At 43.9% G+C, this 14193-nt stretch overlaps 1 protein-coding gene and 1 long non-coding RNA gene across 4 annotated transcripts in view; one reads left to right on the top strand and one right to left on the bottom strand.

The window, feature by feature from the left end:
- LOC119148718 (pseudouridine-metabolizing bifunctional protein C1861.05-like) overlaps positions 1 to 11253 on the bottom strand; it is a 25164-nt gene extending 13911 nt beyond the window's left edge. Inside the window, exons 1-11 of one of the 3 annotated variants that reach the window (XM_037389238.1) lie at positions 10980 to 11253; positions 9156 to 9259; positions 8513 to 8627; positions 7066 to 7240; positions 6384 to 6495; positions 5286 to 5392; positions 4349 to 4475; positions 3655 to 3775; positions 3283 to 3368; positions 2044 to 2168; positions 712 to 771 (exon numbers count right to left, since the gene is read on the bottom strand). In XM_037389238.1, coding sequence (XP_037245135.1) covers positions 712 to 771; positions 2044 to 2168; positions 3283 to 3368; positions 3655 to 3775; positions 4349 to 4475; positions 5286 to 5392; positions 6384 to 6495; positions 7066 to 7240; positions 8513 to 8627; positions 9156 to 9259; positions 10980 to 11188 — 1341 coding nt within the window. In that variant the 5' untranslated portion in view covers positions 11189 to 11253. Of the gene's footprint in view, positions 1 to 711; positions 772 to 2043; positions 2169 to 3282; positions 3369 to 3654; positions 3776 to 4348; positions 4476 to 5285; positions 5393 to 6383; positions 6496 to 7065; positions 7241 to 8509; positions 8628 to 9155; positions 9260 to 10395; positions 10509 to 10979 lie in introns of those variants that run through there. The other 2 variants (XM_037389240.1, XM_037389239.1) reach the window with 2 other exon arrangements.
- On the top strand, positions 10798 to 14193 carry LOC119148719. Its single transcript, XR_005104470.1, has 3 exons — positions 10798 to 10998; positions 12335 to 12516; positions 14006 to 14193. It is a non-coding gene; the product is annotated as an uncharacterized LOC119148719 (long non-coding RNA).

Genomic DNA, 14193 nt, shown 5'->3' with positions numbered 1-14193 from the left:
AAAGCTTGCTTTTTGCTTTTTTTTTTTTTTCTTTTTTGTGTGTGACTCAAATCCTGTATGACTGAGGAAGCTGGCTCTTGTTTGGCTGTAACTGTGTCAGTACTACTTTTCTCAAAGGTTTCTTATGACTGTGGGTACTCTAAACAGAGACTCTTACTCCTGTTCATGCTGCTTTCCGTAGCTAAGAGAGTCCCAGTCAGCCAGAGCTGGCTCTTACATGGGGATTTCCTCCCTATAGGGTATGTCCTTGAATTAGAGGTTGTCATAGCACAGTGAGGATCTTCACCCATTTCTTCTAGCTCTTTGCACATGTGCTTCAAGAGTGCCCTGGGCTGCTCTTCTGCAAAAAGAACATTTTAGACTTACGGCATCAAAGAATAGCTCCAAGGCACTTTAACATAAACCGTAGAGGCCAGAGTCATATCTGGAGATTGTAAGGATGATACATTAGTCTGTACCTGTCTTGAGTGGTAGGGATAGCACGGGAACAGAGTAGGTCAATATGTATCTCCCCACTACCCACCTAGCCAACACACCGAACATGGAGTGCTACGCCTCCCACATTAGTGCACATGTGTCCGTACAGATATGTGAATATCATGCATGTATACCACCTTCCCCCACACCCCACCCACCCTCTTTGGCTTGGCACTCCTGTAAATGTAGCTAGAAATGGCAGTGGTGCTAAGAAAACTGCTATAGATACAGTACCAGGATGACAGGGTTCTGTGCCTTGGCTATAAAGTCAATGTTGATACCTCCAATCACCACCTTTGAGAGGGAAGAAAAAAGTGAAAAGTGGTTGGAAGGGGCTTGAAGAAAAAGTTTCAAAGTCTTCATTGCTTCTCCTAGTCACTTTTCCCACCCTCTTGAAAGCTATCCCATTTACAGTGTGAAGGCCTGTGCTTATTTTGGATGGCTAGACACATGTCTGTACAATTCCAGCTAGAAAGAATTGAAATCTCTTTTCTGTGTTGGTTTCTGAATTATGCCTGCTCATAGCCAGCCCCAGCATGGCGGGTGGGATGTTACTGTATACACATATGGGTGCTGGTGGTTTCACTGTGTGCTGATAGAGAAACATAAGAAGCTGCATGCGTCTGGTCATGTCAGTCCTCTTGAAGCCATCTCTCTTGGGACAATTTCTGACACACCAAACTTCAGAAACATTCAAGCCCTGCTGTGTAAAAAAGCAAAAAAAAGGAAAAAGTGGGCAGAAAAATGCATTCATTTCTTGCAAGCTCCCAGGAGAAACTGCTGTACCCAGTGACACTTTATGGATCACTGTCTTATTGTCCTACAAAGCCAGAAAAAGCAGTACAGCTCCACAAACAGGAAGTTTCCAGATTCTTTGGGGATATACAGATGGTTTTTCTCATTCCATCACATGTGGGGTTATTGCCTCTGGAGTCACAGCCCTCTTTTATGTTGACACATCCTACTGAAAATGAATTTTAGAAAATTTTTCAGCTCTCTAAAGACTACCTAAAATAGATTTCCTGTTAAGTTATGTGGCACACACAAAAAATCCAAGATTGTGAATAGAATATTAGGGTTATAACCGATCTTGTTTGGGATATGCTGTACCTCTCGTAATTTTTGCAATGACAAGCAGGAGGCCAACAAAAAGAGATATTTATAAAATGTGTATGGCTCAGCAGCTCAAAATATCTTCCTCCACCCTCTTCCAGATCTACTCCTGTAGTCACGAGTTCCCTGGGACTCAGAGTAACACAGCTGAGGCTGCATGTAAGGGCATAGTAAAAGGTGAAAAGGTGATGATAGTTTTAATGGATTTGATGGTCTAAGACTTAAGGGGAATAGGCCGCTGTCAATATTTTTTCCCTGTAAATGTCGATAGGGGGAGGCGGACTGAGGATATTTATCTGAGAAGAGCAAAGAATACTAAAGAGAGAATGTCTGCCAGTGTGAAGCAGGAAGATTAGTCTCTATCTGAGTCACCTTTTACTTTTGGGCATAGATATAAATTTATCCTGTGCTGTCAGCAGAGAGGCATTCTATGGAGAGCAGCAGGGGACTCACTGGCTGAGGAGGGGCTGTGTCCTTTTGCTGAGGCAGGTGACCCTTCCTTCTGGCTTTCTGTAGTTTGCTCAGGGCCACCGCAATGCAGCTGCCCACTCTGGCATTGTTCTGGATCAGTGCAAGGTCTGTTTGGCATTTCTTTGAGGAAAAGAAAAAGTACCAGCAAGACTGATATGTCAGAAGCCTATGTAAGAACTACCTACAGGGAGAAAGCAGAAAATACATGCTGCGAGACTTGATTTGATTGCTCTATAACATAATCCTTTGGGGGCACACATACTGGGTTGCAATACTGAATGAACACTCTGAATTTTAAAGCTTTTTCACCTTCCTCCCCCTGTGTTGGAGAGGAAATCTGTCATCTCCGTTTGACAGATAGGGAACCAATTCCATCTCCATTTGACAGATTGGGAAGCAAAGGCTTCACAGAGAAAAGAGCAGGTGAAGTGCTTAAACTAGAGCCAAGAGTCTAAAAATCTCAGAGGATCTTGGACAGCTTTCCCAGAAAGAGATGCCTACTGAGATTTTTGTCAAGTCTCTATAAGCAATTTTTTTAGCAATTTCATTGGGATCAGAGCATCAGAGGCTTTGAAAGCCCCACTTTGTGGCTCCATACAGCTCTAGTATCCAAAAATACCTTTACCAATCTGTCCTGACTGACCCAGGCCTCCTAGAGGGCTGGCAGCAGAGCCTGGATGTGAACCTGGCTCTCCCAGATCCTACACTGGCATCCCACCCAGTAGATCTGCTTTTCTTTTGACTGTGCAAGAGAATTCCTGCTCACCCGGGGAGTTTTCCTTCCAAGTTTCTCTTACTCTGCGCCCGTGTGAAGGGTTGGATAAGGCAGTATGATGTACAGAGCAGTGCTCTGGGAAGCCCTGGTACCTTCCAGTGTGCAGCCCTACCACGGATGACAATGTCCTGAAACTCTACCACGGAGCAGGCAAGCTCGGTGATGAGATGTGAGGGATCTCTTTGGGCTCTGAACCATTTGCTGTGCTGCCCTCCAGTTTTTAATGCAAAAGTGGATGAAGACAGTAAGGGTGTTCCTGAAAAAGCAGGATGCAGCCACTAAGCTCTCATCTGTTTGCAGATACTGAAGTGTTTTCCCCTTGCTAGACTGTCAATAAAGTGACAGCATTTTCCACCAAGCATTACCAGAACAGATATGAAGCACACTGGAGTACTTCCCCACCACCCCCACCGCCCCCTCCCCCCCCCCCTTCAGTAAAAGGATACTGGAGTCCAGTGATTTCCCATCAGTTAATTCATTGAGCTTCTGTAACATAAAAGGGGTCAGTTCTTTGCCTGTGATCCCTTTGGACCTGCAAATGTAAAGAAAATGCCTGCAGATGAGAAGGACTGAGCTGAAACGGCATCAGAGGAGAAGCACTGTTAGAAGCTAGCAGATAATTTATCTCCATAACCAAATACCATAAAAAGTCCTGTAAACAAGCTTCAGTTTAGATAAAACTATGGTTGGAACCATGTTGTGGGCTCACCCATGCCCAAGGTTAAGCTGTGCTATAGCCCTGCAGCAGCGTCCCTGAAGTCCTTTACTTCCCCAAGACCACAGGATGAGCCAAGGGTAGGGCTTAAGTTGCTTCTCACCTGGCTTCGCCAAGAGCTTGCTGGATGGCCTCTTCGATGACCTGGCCTGAGGCAGCTCGCTCCTGGGGACAGGGAACTGCTATCAGCACCCCGCTGCTCAGGCCTAGCCCCAGAGCACTGGCTGGGAGAGGACAGGCAGATCGTTAGTGGTTCTCCTTGGATAAATTAAATGCTGAAGGAAAAGGACAGAGGAGAGTGGGGATGGGGTCAAAGAACCCACAGAGCTGGAGCTCCTGTTTTTAGATGACCCAAGGACAAGGTCTTTTCCAGATACCAATCAATTTACATTTGCCTATTTCTTTTTGTACAATAATGTTTGTACAATTCTTTCTGTACAATAAAAGGGGCAAATATTTTTTTTCTTTTAAAAAAAAACACTAATTCCACTTCTGCAGGCCCAGACGGTATTTTTGTAAACACATTAACATACGTGTTGCCTCCACTTCACCACTGTGAACAAAACATGTATGAGCATGCCAAGGTGGTTGCAGCTAGCTAAAAAAACTTGCTCTAAAGACTGAACTTTCCTGCTATTTTATTTTCAAAGCACTGAAGCTGGAGCGGGGTAAGTGGGATAGTTTGTGTTTTGGGGCAAACTCTTCTCCAAAGTTAAAAAATAAGTGCCTCATCCGAGGTGATTTTTGTGTCATTCTTCTCCAGGGTCCTATATAGGCCTTTGCCTTCTGAAACACACCAATGAGTTCAGCTGCCTCCTCTTCGTCCCGGACGTGATATGGTGCATGGAAGCCGCTCTGGCGCGAGAAGAAGGCTGGGAACTCTCTTGACTCTCCAAAGGCAGCCACGCAGACTCCCTGCGTCTCCTGCAGTAGTAGAGGCCGTACAAGTAGGTAATCAGTAGAGGGAAAAGGGACCCACGAAAAGAATGGAACTTTTTCCTTCTGTCCAGCTAGAAACTGCCTTTCTTTAGCACAGGGTTTGGTTATTTTTGTATGTTCCATTGTATTCTGTTCTATCACCAACAGTTTTCAAAGCAAAGAGCCAGACACAGTAACTGGTTAGACAGAATCTGGCTTACTGAGACACAGGAGACACGTACATCCTTTGCTTGTGCTCAGAGCTGATCAAAAGCCACGCAGCTGTCATTAGCACAATACTGAGTCCAAGGTAACAACCTGTGATCTGAAGACATGTCAGGAGCTGACAGGAATATAAATGAGTTCTTTTTGAGATTGAGAAGTATTGATGTTGGCTGTCACCTGAAGTGCTAGCCCTGTTGGTTTCCAACATACCAGACCTTAAAAAGTTTCTCATTTTAATTCTGATTTTATTTTAGTGTTTGATGGATCTAGCTTGCCTGATCCACCAGTTCTGGAGCATTGTCCCAGAAAACCAAGTCTAATGCCAGAGAAAGAGGTCATGGCTAGAGCTGCCTTTGGCATCAATTAGAACAGCTGTTGGAACAGCCCCTTGGGCCTGGATAGATACATGTTAGGGAGCAGCCCAGTGCTTGTACAGCCCCAGGGCTAGAAAACTGTAAATAGGGCTTCACATCCTTTCAACAGTAATTTCTAAAAATCTTAGGCTTAATACCTACCCCAACACCATGGGGCATTCTGTACAGAAAGTGCAACATCATCTGCTTTCAAGGCTCAGCAGCCCATGCTACCTACCAGGTATTCCAGTGTCCTGCCAATATCAAGGATAGACTTGACTCCTGCAGATACAACAGCAACCGGAGTTCGTCCTAGCTCTGTCAAATCAGCACTCACATCCAGAGCTGTCAAGGGACAAGCAGCCATTGTGTTGGTGATTGTGTTCTACTTCAAACTGATGTGATCTGCCCTCCTCAAAAGCCGTACCTGCCTGGGATGCCACTGCCTGCTTTTGTAACCACTTAGATCCACAAACAAATATTACAGGTTTAGACATGCCTTTAGGTGTTGAGATTGAAAGAGATACCGACAAAAAGAAGTCGCAAAGTGGGCAGAGGTGCAGCCTTGCGCTGTATCTCTCAGTTCTTTTGCCACATTGATAAACAGTGTGCAAAAATTTGGTAGAAAAGAAAGAAGGTGTCATGCAGCAAGGACAAAATTCAAGGAGATGGAATATAACTTCAGTAGATTTAGATTTTGGTATTGACATCACTGGCAAAAAAAAAAATGCCATAGGAGCTTTGCTGACCTCAAGAAACCTCCTGGTCTGGAATTTATATCACATCTGAAAGGGATGGCACCCAGCAGTGCAGTGCACATACGCTGTGATAGGAATATATATGGCTAAGAAGAAAGAATGTACATAAAGGTCACAAACTCCACTGCCAAGGCTGGGCCATTTTCCAGAGAGGAGCATGCACCTCTGACATGGACCAGGGCCTAGGTTTCTCTTGTGATGAGACTCTCCCTCTCCTCAGATAAAAGAGAGTCAATAAACACTTTGCTCGGTAGCCAGTATCAGGTTATCCAGCCACTACAAAGTGTGGGAGGTACAGTCAGCTCCTGTTGCATCAGCAAATATCCACAAAATCCCGTGTAAGCAAAGGATAAAAAGAAACTCCCACCCTCTTCAACAACTGACCAATGCTCAAGAGGAGTATTTTAAAGCTTCTGGAAAGGAGATACTGGGGATAAAATAACCACAGTACAGTCAAGAATGATAACCTTACTCTTCTGAACAGGCAGTTACTGCAGGACAGACTGGGAAAACAGAAAGATGGAATTAAATAAAACAGTAGCAACACAGAGAAAACTAGAATGTATTGATTTTCTTACTGTTCTCTCCTCCTCGATGGACACCTCCTATGCCACCCGTCACAAACACAGGGATTCCTGCTTTGTGTGCAACAATCATTGTTCCAGATACGGTCGTGCCACCAGACAAGCCCTGTCAGAGGACAAGTCATGGTCAGCACCCAGGGTGACACAGAGAATACCACGTGCAGGCAGCTCTGGTTGTGGTCTCACATGCAGCAATGTCACAACAGCCTGCCCTCCCCAGCTGACAAGTGAAATTCTGATACAAATATTCTATTCAGCAAAAACACAGAGGAATCATCGTCCCTGATATGTAAGCTGTTCTTCCCTGATGATAGCAAAGGCCTTTGCTCCCCAGGGCTTTCCAGCCAGGCGGCTTCACAGGCAGCTAGTGTCACCTTAAGCTCGTGATGGCCTGTGTGTCACATAGTTTACACGTAACATGATGATGCCTTATCATGCCAATAAGAATATTCTTAGCCAAGTGCTCATGGCTTGCCAGCCAATCCAGAATGACTTTTCAGGAGCCCTGTTTCAGGGCTGCTATTCCCTTACTCTGTTGTATTTTGACTCTAGATAGGACCATGTTTGAGCTTACCAATAAGATGTTTTCAAGAGGTTTAAAAAGTAGCTTGAAGCTGGAGAGCACCATACTATTGCTGTATACAGAACACGACAATAGAAAGTCTGCATACCATACCTGGCTGAGAACGAAAGGAAGATCTCTCCGAGACACTTTAACTACATTTTTACTGCTTGCCAAGAACTGAAGTTCTTCATCTGTGAGTCCCACATGGATTCGACCCCTTAAAATACCTACAGTGGCTGGCACTGCTCCATTTGTTGTCACAATTTCTTCCACTTCTCTGGCCATGCTAGAGTAAGATAAACCAGGCAACAATCACAAAATTAGTGAGGCAAACAATCAGACAAGAAAACTGCCATGTTTGATGGTCATGATTCCCAGTTTCCAGTTTTATACAGTTCTTGTGATTTCAGCTAAGTCCAGCTCCTCTTCTGTATCTTCACAATGCCAGAAGTCGTTGCACTTGAATTTGCGGAAGTACAGAGCTCCTATTTTCAGGGCAGCAATGTCTAAGCTCTGTGCTTCATTTTTGAGAAAAATCACTTGGTTTACAGGCCAATCTGGTTGTACAATAGATTACTGAAAAAAGGGATCTTCTCAAAATAGGACCTTTTTAAATCTATTTCCTGTTACTTCTCTGAGATCACAGACCTTCACAGAAACCCCAGGTAATTCAAGCCCTGCTCAAATGACCGGGGTATATTTTTCACAACACAGGCAGTTAGATATAGAATAACAACAGTGCCAAAAAACTGCAGCCTGAGGATGCTGTAGGGCTGCAGACTAGGTCTTTCTAAGCTTTTTAAAAGCTTACACTATCCTTTTTAAAAGCAGCTTCTTCTCCATTTCTGAGCTACCCGTATATATGCTAGGCAATTCTTGACTACTGAAACTACCTCCTCCCCAAAACCAAATTTTTAGAGCTTCATCCTAAGACAGAATGTCAGGCAGAATGATGGCCAGATAAAAAGATGGAAAATCAATACTGAAACCTTCCTCTGCTTTCCAGAAGCAAGGATGGAGGGGAGAGTGCAATGATTGCTGGCACTGTAACTCAATGAAACACAATCTACTGAACATCAATAAATAAAGGGTACAGGGATGGGGCATTCTGCACAGGGTACAGAATGCAGCAAGAGGGACCTGCAGCTCTCACAGTAACTGCTCTGAGGAACAGATTTCACTGTTGTGCTCCAATCCTTTTTACATTACAAAAGATACCAAAAGAAACTGCAGTGTGTTTTCAGTGTCTGTACAAACCATGCAGCCAAAAAGGCTGGTAGGTCTCTCTTAGAGCAAGAGATGACATTATCTGCTGCCACATTTTCAAGGAAGCCAGAAATGTAAGGTGTTGGATAAGGAGGTAAATAGGTACCCCGTATGTATCTTCAAAAGTCCAAATACAATTGTTTTACACCAGAGCTCATATTCTGCATGCCTAGCAACCTGACATTTCCCTTTGCTCTTACAAGGGCTTTGGCTTGACTAAGGATACTGATCCACCAGTTATATGCCTCATTCTTACAACCTTGTTGAAATGAGGAACACCAAAATTCACCACCTCAGATTCTGAGGATAGGCCATCCCATGTGTGATGATGGTGCTCTCCAGCGCTACAACTGGTCTCCCCTTCATCAGGGCTTCCTGTACGAAGGGCTGAATTCTGACGTAAGCACCTGGGGATAAACATAGAAAAGTTAATTATTTGTACAGGTATTTACAGTAACTACTGAACTGTTTTATAAAAGGCAAATTGTCATCTTCACAATAAATTTATCCTCGTCTTCAGCTGTTTTTGGGGTGAGTTCACAAAGAACTTCATGAAGACTAAAGCTGTGTTTTATGTAAGTCAAATATTTGCAAAATATCTCTACTGTTAATATGAATAATAATCCTCATCATCATCACTGAGCGTTCCTTTGCCACCATTTTTGCAGCTGTATTGCCATTGGCTCCAGTAACATTACTTTAAATGAACATTACTGTGAATGAACTGAGCCCTGCAACCATGTCCAAAGAACATGTTTTAAAAGAGTGGAAACACCAAGGATAGCACAGTAACTCAATATATTATAAGACTATTGTGCATCAAGACCTGTGTTGCTATTTTCTTTGATCCCAGAACACTGCTAGCAAAGTCCCTGCTGCATTCAGATGAGGAAAATGCTTTCCACCCAGGAACCTTTTCAGAATACACTACTCACCATGCAGAAATCTTCTCACCTGGGTGGTCCCACATGCCACAGTGGGCAAGTGTCTTCCCAGGCTATAGGTAATCTTCCTAATCATCTTGTGCATATGGATGGTCCTGAGATAACAAAAATTGAGTAAATATGAAAGAAGTAATTTAGCAATGATGTGACCTGGTGAAGCTAAACTATCATTGCTTGCCTTGACCTTGGAAGGTAAACAACCCTTGCTCAGCAGACTGTCTGGAGACTTCTAGTGTTTCAAGCATGAGCCAGGGTGTCAAAGCAAAATGTTAAGCTGCAGAAATGGATTTGGAAAGGTTTGCCTGGCCCATTGTCGATGCTGGGCTGAAATCATGGTGGAGCAGTGGAAAGGATGAAGAGTAATGAACTAGAGAGAGTTTAGACGTAGACAACGTTTTAATTTCCAAAGCTACTTGCTCATGACAGATTGCAGGCTCACCTACTGCCACCTCCAATCTGAAAGATCACAAGGAGAAATCTACAAGGCGGATGCAGGCGGAGGAATGCTATAAAGAAATGAATCTGGTTTTTGTTGGTGTCTAGGAGGAAACAAGCAGTTCCACAAAATAAAGGAGCTGAGAGCTGGTAAACCAGACTGTGCAAGGAGGAAAGAGCAGCTTTCCCTGGAGCTGGGAGTGCTTTATGTAGGCTCCCTTTACATCATCCTTCCTAGCAGAAACCTTGGAAGCAGAGTGGCAATTCAGCCCTGGCAACAAACTCCAGAACTCCTCTGGTCTCTTAGCAACTCCTATTCACTTTAATTAAATTCATTTCCAAACAGAGAAAGAGGGGGAGAGAGTTGCAAACGTTAAGACTGGTCTGGGCCCCGGGGCAGTTTCACTCAATGCCTGGCTGCTTCACATATTTTCACTGGGCATTTGGCCACATCCCTCCAGCCTTTCCATTCCTCACCCCTTCACCAGAAGAAAAGGATTCCTTTCTTCAGTCCTTTGTACCTATTGTTAATTTAGATGGAAAATTAATTAAAATACAGTACTGTGTTCATGTTACACTTAGCAGAACATGGCTCTGGTCTCAGTACAGTGTGTGGCGCTACAGCTAGATAGATATCTTATACCCAGGAAGAGTATTTTTGCCCAAATCTAAAAATTCCAGCTATGCAGGACAGCTTGGGTAGTGTGACACAAGGAAAGAGAGACTGGTTTGGCTAGACACAATGCACAGTAAGATTTTCCACTTTCCAAACCCTTTTTAAAAACAAAAATCTTACTTATGGAATCCTATCATGGCACAAAAGTGGCAGAAGCTCGGTCTTAACGCTTACAACCTCTGCCTGTGCAGTCAGCGCTAAGCTCAGCAGTTCAATGTTCTGGTATCACTCGCCGTGTGCGTACACACCCCTCTCCGGGGCGAAGTCAGCTTTGGAATAAATTCATTAAGCCAACAAGGTTACACCAAGGATCAGTTGAGCTGCTCGAGTTGTGCTCTGAATTTTAACAGCTCCCCAAACTCTGAAGCACAGCAGCCAGCAGTGCCCAAGCTGTGCTGGCAGGTGGATAAAACCCAGCTGGTCACCACCTGAAACCCAATACGACTTAGCTGGTGTTTGCTGGAAACCCAGCCAACAATCAGCCGGGGCTGGTGGGAAGATTTTTGAAGCTTGGCAAGTTTTGCAGCAAGACCCATCTGACCTTCCACCTTGTAATGAAACTTTGCAGAGTCCTAGTGCAAATTTCCGGCAGCTTTATCACAGACCACCTTTCGTCCCTCCTCCAAACCATCCCTGCTCATCTCCCCTTGTGACTGATCCAGCACATCTGACCTCACGGAGCAATGGCCTGGCGAGTCTCTTACCTCTGGGCGCCCGTCTCACGTAGGAAGGCTGGCTGGGTGCTAGAGCAGTGCCTGGGCAGCCCTGGGAGAAGGCGGGAGGAGAGGGGCGGCAGCAGCATGGGGGTGCGCAGCCAGGCGCTCCTGCCTGGGAGAGCCCATTTATTATTAACCACAGGCAGCAGCTGAGCTTTGCAACCGCTCGCTGCCTGGGGTGCAGGGGTCCATTTCATGACGGGGTGAAGAAAGCTTCTGTGATTATTTTTGTTCACATGGTGCCAGATTCCTCCCCTCGCTCTTTTGAAGACTTTTCTCATTTTTCAGATTCCTTTGCTGTTAGATTTTTTTTTTTTATCAGTGAGTTAATTGCTCACTAAAACAATGCCTCTGCAGACTGAGCCCCTTTGTACTTCTTCCTAAAAAGCAGAGGAATTGCATTCATGCCTCCCCCACAACTTTGCCAAACAAAGTGGTTAAGCTCTTTCTTCTAGCAGCTCTACCCAGCTCTCGGCCTCCCGAGCGAGGAAATCTGTAGGTCTAAAGACAGTTGTGACAATACTCTATGTCATGCAGACACCTGGCTGCACTGAGAGCACAAGCTGGGTTTACAGAGAAAAACTATCGTAGTCTCCTACTGTAAAGACAATCTGTTCTAGCAGTTCTAGGGTGGTTTTGGACAAAGACTTTGAAATTAATAAATCTTTGTCTCCTCAAAAAAAAAAAAAAAAAAAAAGCACCATGATATTTTGAGATCTAACGCACTGATATTACATGTATTTTGATTTTATATTATGCAGAAAAAAACAGAGTTCAGAGTTAAATGGTTACCCATGAAGGAATTGATTTACAGGATAAAAGACAGACACGATTCTGTGTAGCTTCCATGCATAACATAAAACTAGCTGAAGTAATTGCTAGTGTATTGCTGCAGTAATCAGTGTCAGGGAACTGGTTTTACTGCAATCCATTAATCAGGAAACTGTAAAACATAGGTTGTTAATGCAGTACTTGCACTTCACACTTGTCCCTTTCAAAAGAAGTTTCCTGCAACTTTTGTTTAACTCAGCAGTAATGAATGTCATCTTACTTTCTACATCCTTCCAGTCTCTACAACTAAACACATTCAAGGCCACTTCAAACAAAGCTTGCTGAGTTAAAGACAATCCACCTCTGACTTCTGCTACCTGGTCTGGAGGAAATTTAATTGCAGGAATGATAGATTTCATCATTAGATACCATAAATGGATGCTGAAGATTTTGTGAATGGTATCTTTTCCCTGGGGGGGATGGGTAGCCAGATGTACTGAAAAGAAAATATGTAGGAAAATAACATTTAAAAAAAATATACACAAATTATAATGATATCATTTTACTTTCAGTGAAATCTATTTGGAAAGACTGCAGTACTATAGGAACCTATATGGGCTATCACATTTTTGGCCATGCTACTGCTCAAGACGATTTAGTGATCAAGTTGGTTGCTCAGTTTCCAATTCTCAACATCAAGATCATCTCAAGATGATCTTATGCAGTGGTCACCCAGTTCAGTCTGGTGTATCAGGTAAGTCAGGGGTAAGAGTGTTGCTTGATTTGCCATTTTTCTCCTCAAACCAAGTGGAAAATCAGCCTGTTGGATTTCTAGCTCAGCTCTCCAATATGAACATGAGGCAAAACAGGGCCGCTGAAGCACATTTCTGAGGGTATTCCTGAAGTCTCATGTGCATCCCAAGTATTGGATTTGTCTTTTGGGTTTATTACAATGAAAATAAGAGCTTATATGAGCACTTTTCAAGGGGGTTTGCTCTACTAGAAAAGCCACTGAGGCTTGCTGAACGAGGAAGAGAATGGGCCGGTTTGGTACCTGGCCAGCCCCTGAGAGGCAAGCTGGCTGTGCTGTTCCCGGCAAGTTTCTGAAATGTGATGTATGGCTGATGTTGGTATAGGGGCTTGAGCAGCAGTCAGGACTACAGTGCATGGGTGACTGGCAGAAGAGAAAGCCCCAGAGCAGCTGGAGACAGTTTTTGTAGGAAACCATGGAGGCTGCATATAACTTGCTCCTCTGCTTGCTGCAGTGTTAGCTGACTGTAGCCCTGTCTGCTTGCGGTGACCCACAGAGCTTGCTACTGGTACTTCCCCCTCTGGGTCTCAGAAGTAGAGGTTAATATTAAACAGGTTGCTGGGTAAAATGGTAGCGGCTGGGAACAAAGAAATCACCATGGCAAATTCCTACTGCTTGCTGGGAGCTGTGCTCTCAGGCCACCCTTGCATTTTCATCTGTGAATGATTCCTACTAGAGTTACCATCTCCCCAGAAACCTTTTCTCTCTCAGGGGCGTCACTACTGAATGCATTAGGGAAATAAGAAGCTCCACATTAATACGTCTGCCTTGGGTCAGTATTTTACCTTCCCTGTGTACCTGATTTCTAAGAGTCTATATAACCTGCCACGGTTCTGAAGGCTGGAATTTGCTTCTATGTGTTCCTCTGTTTTGAGGCTTGCTTCTAGGCTGCCAGTACCCAGGAGACGTACTAGGGACATGCAGAATCATACAGGACACACTCCACCATTTATTTATTTCACCTTTGTGTGAACTACGGTGCCTGGCACAGGCTGCCTTGCCAGGGCTGCTATGTAAGGCAGCAATGTAACCAATATGAAGGCCTGACAAAATCGCTCTTTATTGATTTAACCCATCTTTAGAGGCTTAGATACATCCTTGCACTTTCATCAGCAGATTTTCATGATCATTCTAATGGTTCCAACTTTCCAGATTATTTTAATGGCTTGATGATAAAGTATTTAATTCCATTTTTTCCTAATAAGAAATGTATTTTTCTCCTGCTGTTTCTAACAGAATGTAACAGTGAACATACAAACCTGGTGTGGTTTTTGAACTAATGTTTCAGTATTGAACATTGTATGAAAAATGCTGTGTGATAGAGCTAGGTGCAGAGGGTAATTTTCTTCTTTTTAATATGAACTTTTTAAAAAGATCTTCCTGATTCTTGTAGCTCAGTTTTCCATTGAACATGCCGGCTTTCTCATAACAGGGATTTGTGGAACTGAATTTACAAACTACCTGGTATTGATCACTATACTGCTAATTTCAAGATAGAGTCAGTTGCTGCTTCTGACTATCAATGCTGCATAGAGAACCTGGATCAGGGTGTTTATGTGATACCAGCTCCTTAAAACCAACCATGCTCATTCCTAAGAATTAAATGTCTCTGTGGCCAGA

The sequence above is a fragment of the Falco rusticolus genome, chromosome 5 (assembly GCF_015220075.1).
Source record: "Falco rusticolus isolate bFalRus1 chromosome 5, bFalRus1.pri, whole genome shotgun sequence".
Lineage (NCBI taxonomy): Eukaryota > Metazoa > Chordata > Aves > Falconiformes > Falconidae > Falco > Falco rusticolus.
This window is presented reverse-complemented; position numbering and strand designations above follow the sequence as displayed.